Source organism: Mesoplodon bidens (assembly GCF_964165515.1).
Source record: "Mesoplodon bidens genome assembly, chromosome: 17".
NCBI lineage: Eukaryota > Metazoa > Chordata > Mammalia > Artiodactyla > Ziphiidae > Mesoplodon > Mesoplodon bidens.
Genome location: NC_138174.1, coordinates 69,335,157 through 69,353,024, shown reverse-complemented (window position 1 = coordinate 69,353,024; position 17,868 = coordinate 69,335,157). Strand labels below are relative to the sequence as shown.

Below are 17,868 nucleotides of genomic sequence, written 5' to 3'. Positions count from 1 at the left end.
CATCAAGTTTGCTTAGAGAACTAAACATCTTAAAAAGTCTCTTCAGTAAAGTCTTCCACGTATTACAACTATTATGATCTGTATCCTGCACGGAAGGCCGCTGAGACGCAAGGGCAGGTAAGGACTTACTAAGGATGAAATATTCTTCCGAGGGCCAGACGCACTGGGCCTCAGCAGGTCTGATTTCGGTCCTTCCCCTCCAGACCCTTCCCCACGCCCTCCACGCCCCTTCCGCGGTCAGACCTGAATCCTTTCCCAGGCAGAGGCGCCGGCCTCCGAAGGATACCGGGGGTCCTCCCGCACTCCGGCCAGCGTCGAGCCCAAGCTCCCGGGCAGGCGAGCGGAGGGCCCTCCGCCCTTCTCTGCGAAGCTCGCGGCGCCTGGAGACCCCCAGGATGGAGGCGACAATCGCGCAGGCCCGTCCCCGCCGCGCGGAGCCGCTGTGTGCGGAGGCGGCGCGGGCGGAGAGGAAGGAGCACGGCTGCGCCCCCTGCCCGCGCCGCTCGGCGGTCCCGGCGCCTTCGAGGGCCGCGCGTCCCCGTGTCCCCGCATTGAGGCCTCCGGGCCGCTTCTCCCGCCCTCCGCCCGGCGGGAAGCCGGAGTTCTCGGCGACGGGGAGCGGGCAGAGGCCGGCGGGGTGTCCGCCTCCTATCCGCCCGGGGGCCCGGGGACGCTCGCGTGCTCAGGGCTCCCGGGGGGGAATGGGACGCGGGCAGATCACTGCTCCCGGGAGAAGAGGGAGGCCCCGATTCGAGCTTTTGAATGAACGAGTTGATAAGCATTACTAATGACAATTGCCGAAAAGGAAACAGTAAAGAAAACCCCCGCCCAGGCCCGCTTTGGCTGGCGGTTCCACCGGCCCATCAGAGTTTGGTGGTGGGGTGGCGGGGGGGCGGCAGCTGAAAAGGTCGAGAGAAGGGGGGAAGGGAAGGAGGAGGCTCCCGGTACGATTTCGGAGCTGACCGTGACCCCTCCTGCGACCGCGCTGGCCCCGGGCGGGCGTGCAGGGGCAAGGGGACGGCCGCCGCGCGTTCCGGTCCCGGGCCCTGCCGAGCGTGGCGTGGAGACTGCCGCCGGGCGGGAGCCACCGGTATCCCCGCGGCCCCTCCAAATCGGGCTTTGTTCCCGAGAGGACTCGTCCTTTCTCTCCCGGACCCTTCCCGCCACCCTGCGGCCCAGCTCTTCACCCCACTTCTTCCCGGAAGACGTGTCCCCACGCACTGGCGTCCATTCGGATGGCCACCGGGCACCGGAGAGGCCAGGGCCCCAGACGCGCAGGCTGCGTTGGCGACGCAGAGAGCAGGTGGGCGGCGGCAGGCCTGGCCCGCGGCGCTCCAGTGCCCGGCGGAGGGCACAGCGCACAGTCGCCGGCGGCCACCTCGGCCCCTGCCCACAGCCCGATGTACCTCTGGCCTGTCCGGTGGGGTCGGGTCGCTGCGGCCGCAGCGGAGCCCGGCACCGGTCCCGGATCACAGCTTCCAGCGCTCGGCCCGCGACGCGCCTCCGGTTACCCTGGGGTTGGCGTCTCTCGTCCCATCGGAGCGCGCGGGGACGGCTGTGCCGGGCGACCGATCGTCAGATATCATTGACAACACCTTCCTTTCATCGTGTTTTATACCTGCCCTCTGCACGTGCGGGGGACAGAGTGACAATTTTTAAAAAAATCTTAGCTGTGCCTCCAGGCCCACGTGCCCCTCTACTGGGCAGCTACTATTTATTTGTCCCCTGAAAGCGGTGACGGCAAAGTAAATAACAAGTGAGAGATGGTAAAACCTGGCGGGATTTCCGCTAGTCCTGTCGCGAACTACACGTCCCAGGAAGCCCTGGCGCCGGGACGCGTGTCCACTGCGCCATCCACTTGGAGGAGGCCTTACTCAGTCCGGGCCGACGCGCGGGCCAATCCCCTGGCCGTGCACCTTGGGCTGGAACCTGAGACGCGTTCGCCCTCAATGATGCTCCAGTTACAGAAGCAACGCAAGTTTGTCATTATCCCGAGGAAGAGGAGCGGCGTGGTCCTTGCGCATTTCACCAGAACTACTGGCACCTTTCAGCTGGACAAGCCAGCGCCCCGGTTGTGACCTTTCCGGGGAGACCCACGCGCCTGCCCAGCACAGCAAAGGACCCCACTTGGAGCCGCGTCTGCTGCTGCGATCGGCCGACGTGCCCCTGCCGGAGCCGCGGCTGGTTCCGTCCACCTCTTCCACTTCATTTATCTCTGGATCATTTTGAGTCCATCTTGTAAATGTTTAGCACTTTGCTGCTTTACTGCTTCTTTCTGGGGACAGTTCCAGCACTGGCCGAGACCGGCGGAGAGAGGCGACTGAGCCCGGAGAAGAGCGAAATATGGGGACCCGGGCTCAAAGCAGCTGTGGTCCTTCCCGCGCGCTATTTCTACATCCAGGCGGTGGACACATCAGGAAATAAGTAAGTCGAGCAATGGCTCCCTGATTATTTCGGAATGCAGTTAAAACTTACTGGTTTTCCCCTTAAGTTTTATCCGCCCAAGAACTCGTTTCTCCACAGCAGTTTAAAATCCAGGACATTTGGGTGCTATTCACATCTGGTTGTAACTGTTCCCCCCATCCAATCAATTTTTCTCTGTAGCTTTACAAATAATTTCGAATTAGCTCTTCTCCTGGCTATTTTGATAGGGATTTCCCCATGACTGGGGAACAAACTCCTGTACTTTGCTGAAAGTACTCTTTCTCATTATTTTTGCATAAACTGTTATAAGGAATTTAAACCCACTTGTTAGAAACTGCTTGGTTGCACCTTTCTCTGTTTTCAGGTGGACCTCTGCAGGTAAGCAGGTTTTGAAACTCAAAAGAAAAATAAAGCACTATTTGAAACTTTAGAGTTGAGGGGGAATGTATGAAAATATGAATCTCCTATTTTTGTTACAACTTTATTTCGTTCCACTGAATTCAACGGTTGAAAGTATACTTAAAACTTATTTGTAGAATTCACTTACTTCTGAAATGATTGTCTTTTTTTTAATTGGTGGATGCTGCTGTGTGTATTTTGTAGGCAGAAAATCTTGGGACTAAGAAGTTTCCCAAAGCAAAGAAAAGGAGAGTTATAAATTTTGTCACTTGTCTATAAATAGTACGATTGGGGAAACTAAATACCATCTTAATCGTAACAGCCAGAGCACTCACTCCAAAAAACACTTTTGTACAATGTCGCTTGGGTGATATACTACCTACTAGCTTTTGCCTGTGGCTGAGCGTGATTTGTAATACTGATTCTTTAAAAAAAAAAAATCTTTGAGAGAGATTTTTCAGAAAATCATTATCTTTAGAGGCACCATTTCATCACAAATTTCCAGATGGGCATGAAATAAATAGTAGGTTGAAAAGACTATTTTTATATATGAAATGCATAAGTATGTTCTATGTTTACATAAATTAGTAGTCAACATATCTCCTTGCAATTTTCTAATAAAACTGTTTTATGTTATCTTGGCCATTGTAATCCTCTTCTTTTTTTCCTCTCTGATCCATCCTATTCATTCTGGTACTAAAAGCATAAGGAAAAAGAAACAAGCATATGTTAGGGGGAGAATGTGGAGGAGAATAGGAAGGTTCACAGACTAGAGAACATAATCTTTGCACGGTTGTTTCTTAAAATAATCTTTCTATCTCACTGTTCTTCCCATCACAGATTCACATCTTCTCCGGGTGAAAAGGTGTTCCAGATTAAAGTCTCAGCCCCAGATGAGCAATTCACTAGAGTGGGCGTCCAGATTTTAGACCGAAAGGACGGGTCCTTCATAGTAAGATACAGAATGTATGCGAGCTACACAAATCTGAAGATAGAAGTCAAATTCCAAGGTCAACATGTGGCCAAGTCTCCATATATTTTAAAAGGTAATTTGGAACATAATTTTAACACAGCAGTATTTGAACACAATAATACATGTCATTTGATCAACAAAAACAAGTTAGCGTGGTATTTTTTTCACTAAAAGAAAAAAATAGACATTTCCTACTTGAAAGCTAAATTGAGGGTCCTGGTAAAAGAGAGGAATGCACGATTCAAATGGAAATTACAATTTGCTAAAGAGGAAAGGACATATTAATAGAGAAGTTGCTCCCTAAAGGCACAACATTAGCAAGAACAATCAAGCTATATATACGGTCATCGATGGCGCTTTCTTAATTAGAGATACATGACTTAAGTAACTGATGAGCGTTATTGAAATTTGGTCGGTCACTTCAGGAAGAAAGAGGACTTGATGGGAGAGCGGGGGAATTGACTGTGGGTTTTTTTGTTTTGTTTCAGTGCCATTTTCCAGAGAAATTCTGTTTTCTTATACAGGATAAGAGTACAACTTTCTTATCTAGAGCCATATCATTCCCTCTCAGCAGAGACAGTACCCTAAAATATTAGAGAAGCAGTGTGTATACAGACACACGAATCTTCCTTGTCTCCCTGCTCCACGAAAGGCAAACGTTTTTCTAGAAAGTGCCTCCATTTCTTCCCCACACTCCACCAGGACCACACAGTACCATATAACCTGCTAACCTTAAAAAGATGTCCCGTTGTCTACTACTGCCTGGGTCAGGTGACAATCTGAGACTCATAGAAATAAATGACAGTAAAATCTCAATTCAGATTCTATATTATGTTAGTATTATTTCTATAAACATGTAATTAATTCATTATAATAGTAATGAAATGGGTGTTTTGAGGATTACTTTGCTTCTTTATATTTTCTTTAAAAAAAATATTATACTAAACATAGTAGGGGTGTTTTATTTACTTGTATTGGTTTTTTTTGTTTGCTTTTTTGTTTTTGCCTCGCCTCAAGGCTTGCAGTATCTTAGTTCCCCCACCAGGTATTGATCCCAGGCCCCGGCAGTGGAAGCATGGAGTCCTAACCACTGAACCGCCAGGGAATGCCCATTTGTATTGTTACTTATGATGATTTATCCATTGAGAAAAGTACCTTAGACACTTTAAGAACTAGTTTGTATAATAGACCATTGAAATATAAATTTCTTATCATTTTGTCTTTCATTAAAACAGGTATACTCCTCTGATATCCTTTTACCAATGTTTGGTTATTCTTAAGTACACAAAACATAAAGAGTAATGCTTTGCCATACAGCAGAAGCTAACACAACATTGTAGAGCAATGATACTCCAATAAAAATTAATTTAAAAAAAAAAGAGTAATGGACTATGGGAACTTCCCTGGTGGTCCAGTGGTTAAGACTCTGCAGGAGGCATGGGTTCTATCCCTGGTCAGGGAACTAAGATCCTACAGGCCGCACTGCCAAAAAAAAAAAAAAAAGTAATGGACTATGGTAGCCACTTAGAGCAAAAAGTAGCACCGTTGGCTTTCTTTTGAACTCGTGCCAAGTGGGCCTGACTGTAAAAATATCATAACACCTATCTGTGAAGAGCAGTCAGAACAGACTTAACTTGAGATACAGCAGGGTAATAAAAATGTTTTTCTTTTTAAAATATGTTTTCCATCAAATTGCCCTCCCCATCTAACTAGGCAAAACTTGTAAAGTCATATTATGAACATTTGTTACATGTTTCAAATGCTGAGTGAAATTATTACTGTATACTTTGTTCCTTGTGTGTAATTAGGGCCAGTTTACCATGAGAATTGTGACTGTCCTTTGGAAGACAGTGCAGCCTGGCTATGGGAGATGAACTGCCCAGAAACCATTACTCAAATTCAGAGAGATCTGGCACATTTCCCTACCATTGATCCAGAAAAGATTGCAACAGAAATCCCGAAAAGATTTGGACAGAGACAGAGCTTGTGTCATTATACCTTGAAGGATAACAAGGTACAATTCACGACTGAGGTTTTCTTGCCTTTAGTGATTTTTAATTTTGACCATTTGGCTACAACTAGCTACATAGTTTTATTAAAAATCATTCTGCAGATCATTGTGATAAGATTGATCTCAGTGAAGTCAGCGGGTACTTTTAGACTAACAGTAAACATTCATTTCTCTTCCAGATTTATATCAAGACTCATGGTGAACATGTAGGTTTTAGAATTTTCATGGATGCCATACTACTTTCTTTGACTAGAAAAGTAAGTATCTCTTTTCTCAGATGTATAATAGACAATTTGAGCCCAGGTTTTACACTATAATTTTTCAAAATAAAAATAATAACAATACCAGGGTTGTTCTATTCTGGACCCTTAAGTACTATATACTGTTCTGAAGTTTTATGTCAGGTAGTAGACCTGTATTAGTCTCCTAGGGATGCTGTAACAAAGTACTGTAAACTGGGTGGCTAAAAACAACAGCAATTTGTTCTCTCACAATCTGGAGGCTAGAAGTCCAAAATCAATGTGTCAGCAGGGCAGTGCTTCCTCTAAAACCTATAGGGGGGATCCTTTCTTGGCTATTCCTAGTTTCTGGGGGTGCCCGGCAATCCTTGGTGTTCCTGGTTTGCAGCTGCATCACTCCGCTCTGTTGTCATATGGTGTTATCCTTGTGTGTTTTGACATCTTCACCTCTTCTCACAAGGACACCAGTCATATTGGATTAAGGGTCCACCCTAGTCCAGTAGGATCTCATCTTAACTAAATACATCTGCAGCAGCCCTATTTCCAAATAAGGTCATTCTGAGATACTAGGGTTTAGGACTTCAGCCTATCTTTTGGGGGGATACACTCAACCCCAAACAGTATATTATAGATGAAAATACCTGGGACTTCCCTGGTGGTCCAGTGGGTAAGACTCCACGCTCCCAGCAGGCGGCCTGGGTTCGATGCCTGGTTGGGGAACTAGATCCCACATGCATGCCACAACTAAAAGATCCCGCATGCCACAATGACGATCCCACATGCCACAATGAAGATCCTGCATGCCGCAACTAAGACCCAGTGCAGTCAAAATAATAAATAAATAAGTAAATATTTTTAAGGAAAGAAGATACTTTACAGTAAAATTATTTTGGTACTAAACTTACTTTGAGCCTAAAGGAGAATTGCCATATGCTGAATCCTGTTCCTGGGTATAATATGCTTTAGCAGGGTTTTAGTGGAGTTTTGACAATGATAGTGAAATAGCTGATATGAAAAAGTATACCATCATTTTAACCATCTTGGCTTTCTTTTCCTAGGTGAAGATGCCTGATGTGGAGTTTTTTGTTAATTTGGGAGACTGGCCTTTGGAAAAAAAGAAATCCGATTCAAACATCCATCCGATCTTTTCCTGGTGTGGCTCCACAGATTCCAAGGATATCGTGATGCCTACCTATGACTTGACTGACTCTGTCCTCGAAACCATGGGCCGGTGAGAGACGGGTCCCAGATGACCCAGAGCCTTGGTTTTCTTTCCTTGGTGAGTTCTTTCCAACAACCCTTGCAATATGATGGTGTGGGAGAAAAATCTGTTGCACTCTCTGTCTTCCAGAGTCAGTCTGGATATGATGTCTGTGCAAGCCAACACGGGTCCTCCCTGGGAAAGCAAAAACTCCACAGCTGTCTGGAGAGGGCGAGACAGCCGAAAAGAGAGACTTGAGTTGGTTAAACTCAGCAGAAAACACCCGGAACTCATAGACGCTGCTTTCACCAACTTTTTCTTCTTTAAACACGATGAAAGCCTGTATGGTCCCATTGTAAAACACATTTCATTTTTTGATTTCTTCAAGGTATGACATCATCCATGGCCAATCCCTTGTGTTTTTCCAAATACCTGCATTTGGGGGCGGGAAATCGAGGCCTGTAAATTACAGGGGTGAGAGAGGTGAGTGCAACATTTTAGGAACCGTAAGGAATGGAGCCCTGGGGACTAACCAGTTCCTAGGGGGGCAACCTGGGTTGTACTCAGTACCTAGACCTGATATTAAATATGCAGCACAGGAGCTTGGGACCTGGGTAGAGCTATAATTTTACCCCCAACTGACCCTCAAGAAAAGCATATTTCGGCTCCAAATCCTTTTTTATTAATAAATACATGTAAGTAATTTTACAAATATTTCTCCCCAGAGCCATAGCATCATAATAGACTAAAGAAGAAATATAAACCAGGTGTCTCTTGTTGGGCCTTCTGGTAGGGAAATGACTTGGAATCCATCCAGACGTTCTGCTCAGGAACTCTGGAGATGCTACACACTTTCTGTGTCTAGAATGTGGACTGTTCCTGTTTCCCCAGTATGGATCCTTTCTCTGACCACTCCCCTTTTTCAAGCAGTGGGATACTGCCCTGATCTCTAGACCACTGACGGGTTTTGAAGCCCCATGTGGTAAAGGGAAAAGTGGGCCAAAAAGTAGTCAGCTGTCTCCTGCAGGTGGGAAGGCCAGTGATTAGCTGTCTGTGCTGTAAATGGCCTGATTTTCTTTTGATGGGTTACCTGGTACGAGGAAGACCTAAAGGCCATAAGTTGAATTGTCTGTGTTTCTTCCATATGCATATACAGAAATTTTGGAAAGAAATGGGAGATTTGATACCAAATCAAATCTGATACCAGCCAGCCCTCTTCAGAGGGTGTTTTGTCAGACCTTTACTTTCTTTCTACCTGTTGAATTTGCTACAGCTAAAGACTGTTGACTACCACAGTACTATAAATATTTCGATTCATAGGTGTTCTTGCCCCAGAGCTTGTTAATTTAATTAACACTTGCATGTGGCCACCTGATGTTAAAAGGTAACACGGCATAGAATGTGCCATCGTGAGGTGCTCACGTGCCATCAAGAAAGCAGTAAACGGATTACACAGTCACGATAAATCTATCTTTCCTTAGGTTGTAGCCTTAGGACAACAGTTTTATAATTTTATTGGCTGCCCCACCATTAGCCTTGTGGACCCTTTTTGAAACTTGGGAGAACATCAAAATGTGCCCTTAGCTCTAGGTCAGCATGTTATATATAATAGCGCTTACTAAGTGTTGGAGGCCATGGGCAAAATCTGGCCAGTTTGTATCTGAGGTTTGATGTGTGGAAAGAGAAGGAGAATAAAGAGTGGGAAAAAGGAAATTTAATGGAGGTTCTTCTACTTTACTGTTGTTTTGCAGCATAAGTATCAGATAAACGTCGATGGCACTGTTGCAGCCTATCGCCTACCATATCTGCTAGTAGGTGACAGTGTGGTGCTGAAGCAGGACTCCATCTACTATGAACACTTTTATAATGAACTGCAGCCCTGGAAACACTACATTCCAGTTAAAAGCAACCTGAGCGATCTCCTAGAAAAACTTAAATGGGCAAAAGATCACGATGAAGAGGTAAGGTCAGTCTCTTTGTACCCCAATTATCATGGGTTCATTTTCAATGTCTTGTGCCTGGAAAGCATTTGGGATGCTTAGATGTAGACCCTTACCTGTAAATGGGAAACCACCTCCCCGCGGATAGCACAGATCCCTTCAGGGTAAACACGGGCATAGTGGCTTGGATTAGCTGTCCACTCTGCACATGACACAAAAAGCTAAACCTTGGCCTTGATTATGCTCTCTCCTTTAGTCAGTTTGATTTGAGCCCCAAGCACTGCCTCACCTCCCCTAGCAATATGAAAATGAAGATGGCCAGCCTGGCAGGAGGAAAAACTAACTGTGCTATGGATTAAAATGAGGGATCGCATGAAAGAAGCATCAAACTAATTGTGTGCTGAAAATTGTTAAGGCAGTGCATTAAGCTTCATCTTACATTTACTCTGCAAAGTCATTGTTAGTTCAATTATCATATGCCTTTTCTCTCCAAGAGAGGCCAATTCTAGAAGGCCCAATATGACTTCTCAAACTTTCAAGTCTTAAAATCATCCCTTTGATTTGAACAAACGTACTCTGTTAAATGTTCCCTTTACCACACAAGACCCCAAAGATATTTTTTCCACTATTGTCCCACTAAAATGTACTCTGAAGATCAGTTAGCATATGTCTGTATGGGGAAAAGTATGTTTCATTAAAGGATATTATTCTTGTTCCCACAGGCAAAGAAGATAGCAAAAACAGGACAAGAATTTGCAAGAAATAATCTCATGGGTGATGACATATTCTGTTATTATTTTAAACTTTTCCAGGTCAGTATTTTCTAAGAAAATAGACATACTTGTAATTGGTCATGTTAGTAGCAAGTAATATTTCACTTAACAATTTCTAATAGTATATTCATTTAGGAGATATATGTATACCTCTGTAGGCAAAAATCAGGGATAAATATTAAATAATAATGAAAATAGTAGAAAGCCAAAGATTAGCTAATGGAGAATGCTACAACCTTAAAAGAAAAGTATTAACGTTAGAACCATGTGGTATGTGGTTAGAAAATTGGCTTCTGATCCTACAGAGTTACTGTGCGTGGATTCACATTTCCTCTCTGTACAATATTGCTGCTGACTTACCATTTCTTTGTCTATACAGTGCAAGGTATGTTTGGACCTGTTGTGCTGACCCCATATGGGCCATGACTTTTCTTGGAAATTGTTTTTATGGACCTACCATTTAGGCATTGTAATCAGAGCATATCTGACAATTTGAAAGGTTCTTTTTTTAAAAAAAAATGCAGTAGTAAACAAGTAATTGGCTAATAATAGTACTAGATCTAAGTTAAGATTTTTTTAAATTCAGAATTGCAGAATTGCAGATATTGAGCCCCGTGTCTTAGGCTCTGCTGCAGAACAAAGTTGGTCATTCCTGGTCTCTTCCCCCTTTATAACCTTTCCTAGGGGATGGTGAAGTATGTAAACTGAAGAAGGAGCTGGGGGGATGTACTATTTGAATTCCCAAAGAGCCACAGGGTAGAGTTCACTCATTCAACTCACATTTTTCGAGCCTAAGCGCCTCGGCCAGAGCTTAGCCCAGAGCAAGCGCATGATGAATGAAGATGCGACTAAGGCTGTACCAGCTATGGTGGGTCAGGCAGAAATAGTCTATCCTCAGATTCTCAGTCAAGGGAAGATGGGGAGCACAATTATTTTCGCTACGTGGCAGAAGGTCAAAAAAAAAATACCGTACGAGTCATATCAGTGAAGTGTAGACTAAGGAGTGGTCCCTTAGAAATAGGCAGCCAGTGCCCAAAGGTCAGCCGCCTCTCAGAAGCTCTGCTGTTGGGCTTTTAAGGGGAATATGGAGGACCCTGCATACCACAACTTGACACATGTGTTAAGTGGACTGTGTTCTAGCAAACTCCGGTGTATCTAATTTGGTAAGTGGACGTTAAGTGATATATAAGACATGTTTTTGTATTGTCTCCTATACAGGAATATGCCAGTTTACAAGTGGGTGAGCCCCAAATCCGGGAGGGCATGAAGAGGGTAGAACCACAGACCGAGGATGACCTCTTTCCTTGCACATGCCATACGAAGAAGGTAACCAGAACTCACCTTCTAGCCAGTGTCAGAGTAAGAACTAACAGTGATCCAACTCTTCATTCATTCCTTTCCTCGTTCAGTCAGGCAACAGCTACCTGAATGCCTCCCGGAGCCTCCAAGCAATTCATTCTAGCAGAGGAGGCAGATAAAATAGATCCCAGCAAGGCAAAAGACAAGCGCTAAGATGCAGTGAAGTGAGCTCTCAGCAAAGTGGAGGGAAGCCATTTTTACTGTGAGAATTCAGATCACGTGGCATTTGAATAGATGTTTACAGTTTGAAAAGTGTTTTCACACCTATCATCTAAGAGCTTCATCTCCCTGTGAGATCATTTCTGCAGAGTTCATCATCCAGTTTAGAGATGGAAAAATGTATAACCATCATTATTCATGTTAACAGAGTATTCATTTAAACGCAATCTCGGTTGATACCACTACATACTGATTTTGTTTATAAAAGGCAGATGCACATATGGACTTGGCAGGCTCAAGAGGACCTTAGAGATCACCCAGTAAATGCCTTCATTTTATAGTTAACAAAACCGAGCCCAAAGAAGAGTTTAGCTCAGAATCATCTATCTGGATTATAGCAAAGCAAGAACCAAAAACCAGTGTATCACCTTCAAATTGTGTGCATAATTGTGCGTAAAGACAGTGTGATGGGTTGGGTGGGGGGGCGGTGATTATAGGTATTTTTCATTTGAAGGAATATATATTGTACAAAGTTATTATATGTATTATATGTAGTGTATATATATATATATATATATATATATATATATATATATATATATATAATATGCTGGCTTGACATTATTTTAAGCAACAGCATCATGTCTCTGAACGGACAAACTCAGAACTGTGGCATTGGAACCAAAGTTGAGAGTGCAGATTTGGCAATTATCATGTCTGCCTCTCAAGCGGGTTTAAAAGGAATAAGATGACTACCAGCCCCAATGGTGTGATGGAGCCACCTCATACAAGTTCACAGATTGTTAAATATTTAGGAATTTTTCACAGTGGTTAAATTTTGGTAGCTTGGAAACCACCTGGTGGAAGTATTTACACCATGACAACAGTACATGCTACAAATCAGTTTTGGTTGTCTGTTTTGTTTTGGGGGGGAACTGATTTGCCACTAACTGGCTCTCAGAAGTGGTACATCATCAGCATTAATTGCTCTCAGTGCTGCAAGGCCATAGAATCAGTGAAAGCCAGTGACAAAACAGAAATTTCCAGAATCGAAACGTGCTCCCACATGGAGTTAGTGATTTGATATCAGAACGCTTCTGTTGGCTCCAAATGAAAGTGGGCAGCTCCCTTTCTCCACTCCTCTTTTTAAATTTTTATCTCTAAGTGACTTTGAGGGGTGCCAAATGATTCCCCAGATTCATAGCAGTTAGGGACTAGAATGATAGCTTTGTTTATTTTTTGCCCATTGTCTACTCTAGCCATTCACTGATACCATTCATAACGCAAGCCTTTTACCATAATACAGACCCTTAGATGTTCAGGTTCCCAACCAATGTGACTTTACCCTTGGGTGACTCCAAATAATAGTCCTAAAAGCCTCTAGCAATAACTTGGCTTTTTTTTCCCCCTTCTTTCATCTTTAGGGGAAAATAATTAATAGACTAATGTAAGCCTTCTTGACTCGTAGAAGACTTCCTGATGGCTCTAAATATTTTGTTTCTTAATTGCAGACCAAAGATGAACTCTGATACGCAAAATACCTTTCCTTCAAATAATGGTGCTCTGAAGACTCTTCTTAACTGAAAAGAAGAAGAATGTCTTTTAAATATTAATTCCATGGACAGTATAAAATCTGCTCTGTGATTGTCTGTATTATGAAGATATGTTTCTTCTTATTATGCAGTATTCCCATGACTGACCTTTAAAGCACATTTTTAGAATTTTATAATAAAAGCACTTTTATTTTAAAAGGCTGTGTTGTGCTAATTGTTAGCTGTGTTTGGACCATGGAGCCTTAAAAAGAGAGGGTGTCTGGGTCCTGGACTCAGAGTGAAGCATCACAGAAGCCACCACCTACCCACACATGGGGTTTACATGAGAAAGCAATAAACCTCTGTCTTTTTTATTTTTCTTAAAGATTTTTTTGATGTGGACCATTTTTAGAGTCTTTATTGAATTTGTTACAATATTGCTTCTGTTTTTTTATGTTTTGGTTTTCTGGCTGTGAGGCATGTGGGATCCTAGCTCCCCGACCAGGGATCAAACCCACATCCCCTGCATTGGAAGGTGGACCGCCAGGGAAGTCCCTAAACCTCTCTCTTGTTTACACTATTATTTTGGATAATCAGTCCCTTACAGCCAAACCTAATTCTAACTAATACATCTTCCAAGGCTTTTCTTAATCTGGCCTCTGCCTGTATCTTTAATCAAATCTCTCACAGCTTCCTAATATGTACCCTGTAGTCCAGCAAAATCAATCCCTGTCCTTTCTGTGCCTTGTTCCTTAACCTTCCTTGTACATGCTTCCCCTTGGTCTGGAATGCCATGACCCTCTTCTTCCTCTGGCTTAGATATCCTTCAATGCTCATTGCAGGAATCACTCCCCTGAATCTCTCCATCTGTGTACTTGTATCGTTGTCTTTTCCCTGCTATGGGGTCATGATCTAAATTGTAGTCTCTCTCCCTGACCAGATGTTAAGCAACTTGATAAGAGAGACCGTGCTCTTCTTCTGTTTCATAGTGTGCCTGAAACTAGAAAGATGCAATAAGTATTGAATGGATGAATGAATGACTGAACGAAAATTACCCTGAAATGTGATTAAGAGAATTAAAAAGGAACTTGAAATCCTAACACTGAACAGTAGCATATGGCCCACAAATTCCTTTCCTAATTGTTTCCCTTCTACCCATCTTCCAGTTAAATAATGTGTTATAAATTTTTTAAATTGTGGAATGTTTCATATATACAAAAGTATATAAAACATAAACCTCCAGCTTAAAAATAATAAGAACACATTCATGTAACTACTGAAAAAGAATCCTGAACCCATCTGTGCATTTCCTTGTAAAGTCTAGTCTGCTGGCGATTCTTGGTGTTCCCTGGCTTATGGACACATCCCTCCAATCTTTGCCTCTGTCATCACATGGTCTTTCCCTCTGTCTCCATATCTTCTCCTTTTCTGTCTCTTATAAAGACACTTGTCATTGGATTTAGGGCCCACTCTTAAGTCCAAGATGATTTCATCTTGGGAGTTTTAATTACATATGCAAAGACCCTGTTTCTAAGTAAGGTCACATTTCAAAGTAGTCTAGGACTTGGACAAATCTTTGGGGGAGCCACTATTTACCCACTACATCTTCTAAAAACATTCCTCTTGAAACTGAGAACAACATAAGGATTCCCACCATCACACACTCCATTCCACCTAATGCTGGAAGTCTGAGCTAGCACAGTAAACCTAGAAAAGAAGTAGAAATGTGAGGATTGAAAAACAATAAAATTATCATTAAAAGCAGATGTTAGGGGACTTCCCTGTTGGTGCAGTGGTTAAGACGCTATGCTCCCAATGCAGGGGGCCTGGGTTCGGGTTCGATCCCTGGTCAGGGAACTAGATTCCACATGCATGCCGCAACTAAGGAGCCCGCCTGCTACAACTAAGACCCGGCGCAAACAAATAAATAAATAAATATTAAAAAGAAGAAAACCAGGTGATAGGCTATGGTACACAGAAAATTCAAATGAATCTACAGATAAGTTGTTGCAATTAACAAGGAAAGTTGGCATTTGTTGGGCTTCCTTGGTGGTGCAGTGGTTGAGAATCCGCTTGCCAATGCAGGGGACACAGGTTCGATCCCTGGTCCGGGAAGATCCCACATGCCGCGGAGCAACTAAGCCCATGCACCACAATTACTGAGCCTGTGCTCTAGAGCCAGTGAGCCACAACTACTGAGTCAGCGAGCCACAACTACTGAGCCCACATGACACAACTACTGAAGTCCACATGCCTAGAGCCCATGCTGTGCAACAAGAGAAGCCACAACAATGAGAAGCCCACTCACCACAATGAAGACCCAATGCAGCCTAAAATAAATAAATTTATTTTTTTTTAAAGTTGGCATTTGCTAAATACAAAACTAGTATATAAAATTCACTTGTATTTTAATATACCAGCTAGTAACAGAAATAAAAATGTTTAAGGTAAAATCTACAGTAGCTCTGAAAACTATGATGTAATTATTTGAGGAATTAAATCTAGCAAAAATGCCCAAGATCTTTATAAAGGAAATTATGAAATCTGTTTAAAAAGTAGTTAAATCAAAAGATATTACATGTCCATGGATTGGCAGACTCAGTATTAAAGATGTCAACTTTCCCCAACATAATATAGAGTCAATGTATTCCCAACCTAAATATACTCTGCCCCCTTTTCCGTGGAACTTTATAAAATTTCCTAAAAAATGTATGGACCTGCAAATCCAAGAAAAATTAAACACTTTTGAGGAAGTATGAATTGCAAGAACTTTTCACCATATAGCAAGACACTTTATAAAGCTATAGAATTTGAGACCATGTGATACTGCTGCAGGGATAGAAAAAAATAGAGCAATACCTGAGAGCGATGCATAAACAGACTGGAAACTTGATCTGTGATCCAGAACTACAGAGAGTTGGAAAAAGGTTGCACATTTCAGTGAATGGAGCTGGGACTGTGTAGTATATTAATGATTCGGATTCCAATTTCAATGTGTGGTGGTTCTCCCCACACCACCAGGCTACTTTCCAACACCAGTTGGGTGTCCAACAATTCAACTCAATTCTGACACTCTTACCCAGAGATAGCATCAGATTCCTCAGGTTAATGGCTCAGTCCTTCACTTCAGATGCCAATCACAAGTCCAGGCTGCCACCTGTGCTTCCAGCCAACAGGCTATAAATCAGAGGTGCTCACAACCCCCTCCATGGGTTCAGTTAATTTGCTAGAGCAGCTCACAGGACTAAGGAAACCAGGTTAGTCACTAGACTACCAGTTTATTACAAAGGATATTAGAAATATAAAAATCAACATCCAAATGAAGAGATACACAGAGCAAGGGCCAAAGCAAAGGAGCTTCTGTTCTCATGGAGTTTGGGGCCAGGCTTAATGACCTGTGGAAGCAACTAGGTCACCAACCTGAAAATTCTTCAAACTCCACCCCTTTGGGTTTTTATGGAGCCTTCATTACATAGGCATGATTGATTAAATCATTGGCCAGCCCCCTCCCTTCCCCAGAGCAGGACAGGAGGATGCTAAAAGTTCCAATGCTCTAATCACATGGTTGTTTCTCTTGGCAACCAGCTCCCATCTTTTGGTACTTTCCAAAAGTCAACTCATTAACATAACAAAAGACCTCTTAATTGCTCTGTTACTTCAGAAATTCCAAAGGTTTTAGGAGCTCTGTGCCAGAAATAGGACAAAGGAAGACAAAATACATATTTCTTACTATAAATCATAATGTCAGATATAATATGGAAGAAAAACAATTGGATACCCAGCATACACTCTATCCAAAGATAATTCCAGGAGGGTTAGTGACAAAAGGCAAAACATAATATAGGTGGGCTTCCCTGGTGGCGCAGTGGTTAAGAATCCACCTGCCAACACAGGAGACAGGGGTTCGAGCCCTGGTCCGGGAAGATCCCACGTGCCTTGGAGCAGCTAAGCCCGTGAGCCACAACTACTGAGCCTGTGCTCTAGAGCCCACGAGCCACAACTACTGAAGCCTGCATGCCACAACTACTGAAGCCTGCGCGTCTAGAGCCCGTGCTCTGCAACAAGAGAAGCCACCGCAATGAGAAGCCCACGCACCGCAAGGAGGAGTGGCCCCCGCTCGCCGCAACTACAGAAAGCCCGCGTGCAGCAACAAAGACCCAACGCAGCCAAAAATTAATTAATTAAGTAAAAACATATATATTTGTAATTAGCAAGAGGCTGTCTCTGCATTGTAGTAGTATAACAGTAGTATGCTGGCAGCTGCAGTGGCTGAAGAATTATTAATTCCTTCACTTTGTGGCTCTGATAAATTAAGCCTTATAACTTATTATCAAAAAATGCCAACTCCAGAAGTTTCTGGAACATGTGTTTCTCATTGTACAAAACTGTTTTTCTTTACCCTGAGAAGGTTGCCATTTTAATCCGTCACAGTAGCACTTCCACAAATGGCCCGTATGTTCACTGGATCTCAGATGACACATTTGCATAGCAGGAATTCCTCTGTCAACACTGCCTCTTGTAAAAATAAGTGAAAAGTAGGTTCTGACAGGATAGTGTTCATACTATTATATCTCTGTTTGTCTTATAAATCTTTTGTTTAAATGAACAGAGTTGAGATTCCAATAAGGAACTCAGGAGGACTGACTTTGGTTGTTGAACTTGGAGTCTGTGACCTATTGATGGACGATTAACTTGACAAGTCTCCTCTGTCAGTGTGTTTCAAAGTTTGGTTTAGAGAACCAGATTTTCAGTTTGAACATTTGAATTAGGGTATAAGAAATTGAATTGAAAGCTTCATATGCTCATATAAACGTACATAAATTTTTCCCTCCCCAAAAACATTTTTCTGTAACAATTT

At 43.1% G+C, this 17,868-nt stretch overlaps 2 protein-coding genes across 6 annotated transcripts in view; one reads left to right on the top strand and one right to left on the bottom strand.

The window, feature by feature from the left end:
• The window catches only part of BIVM (basic, immunoglobulin-like variable motif containing), a 27,074-nt gene extending 25,282 nt beyond the window's left edge, over positions 1 to 1,792 (bottom strand). For 2 of the 4 annotated variants that reach the window (XM_081214468.1, XM_081214467.1), the window contains exon 1: positions 1,407 to 1,792. The gene's annotated coding sequence lies outside the window, so the exon portion shown is untranslated. Of the gene's footprint in view, positions 1 to 243; positions 426 to 1,406 lie in introns of those variants that run through there. The other 2 variants (XM_081214465.1, XM_081214466.1) reach the window with 2 other exon arrangements.
• A 112-nt stretch (positions 1,793 to 1,904) lies between these two features.
• Positions 1,905 to 13,210, top strand: POGLUT2 (protein O-glucosyltransferase 2). 2 transcript variants are annotated; one of them, XM_081214470.1, is made up of 10 exons: positions 1,905 to 2,424; positions 3,664 to 3,869; positions 5,605 to 5,810; positions 5,987 to 6,064; positions 7,105 to 7,277; positions 7,398 to 7,635; positions 8,999 to 9,208; positions 9,910 to 9,999; positions 11,179 to 11,286; positions 11,370 to 11,563. In XM_081214470.1, the coding sequence occupies exons 1-10, from the start codon at positions 2,243 to 2,245 to the stop codon at positions 11,436 to 11,438; spliced, it is 1,560 nt and encodes a 519-aa protein (XP_081070596.1). In that variant the 5' UTR covers positions 1,905 to 2,242; the 3' UTR covers positions 11,439 to 11,563. The 2 variants fall into 2 exon arrangements, with proteins under 2 accessions (XP_081070596.1, XP_081070595.1); XM_081214469.1 differs by lacking the exon at positions 11,370 to 11,563 and adding an exon at positions 12,990 to 13,210 and having other exon boundaries at positions 1,909 to 2,424.
• Positions 13,211 to 17,868: the final 4,658 nt, after the last annotated feature.

What these genes read in the sequence shown, in the direction of transcription:
- POGLUT2 (XM_081214470.1), top strand. Translation starts at nt 2,243, where the DNA reads ATGTTTAGCACTTTGCTGCTTTACTGCTTCTTTCTGGGGACAGTTCCA. An exon ending in CATTTTTTGATTTCTTCAAG is followed by an intron (nt 7,636 to 8,998) that starts GTATGACATCAT and finishes GTTGTTTTGCAG; the next exon opens with CATAAGTATCAGATAAACGT. An exon ending in GCACATGCCATACGAAGAAG is followed by an intron (nt 11,287 to 11,369) that starts GTAACCAGAACT and finishes TTCCTCGTTCAG; the next exon opens with TCAGGCAACAGCTACCTGAA.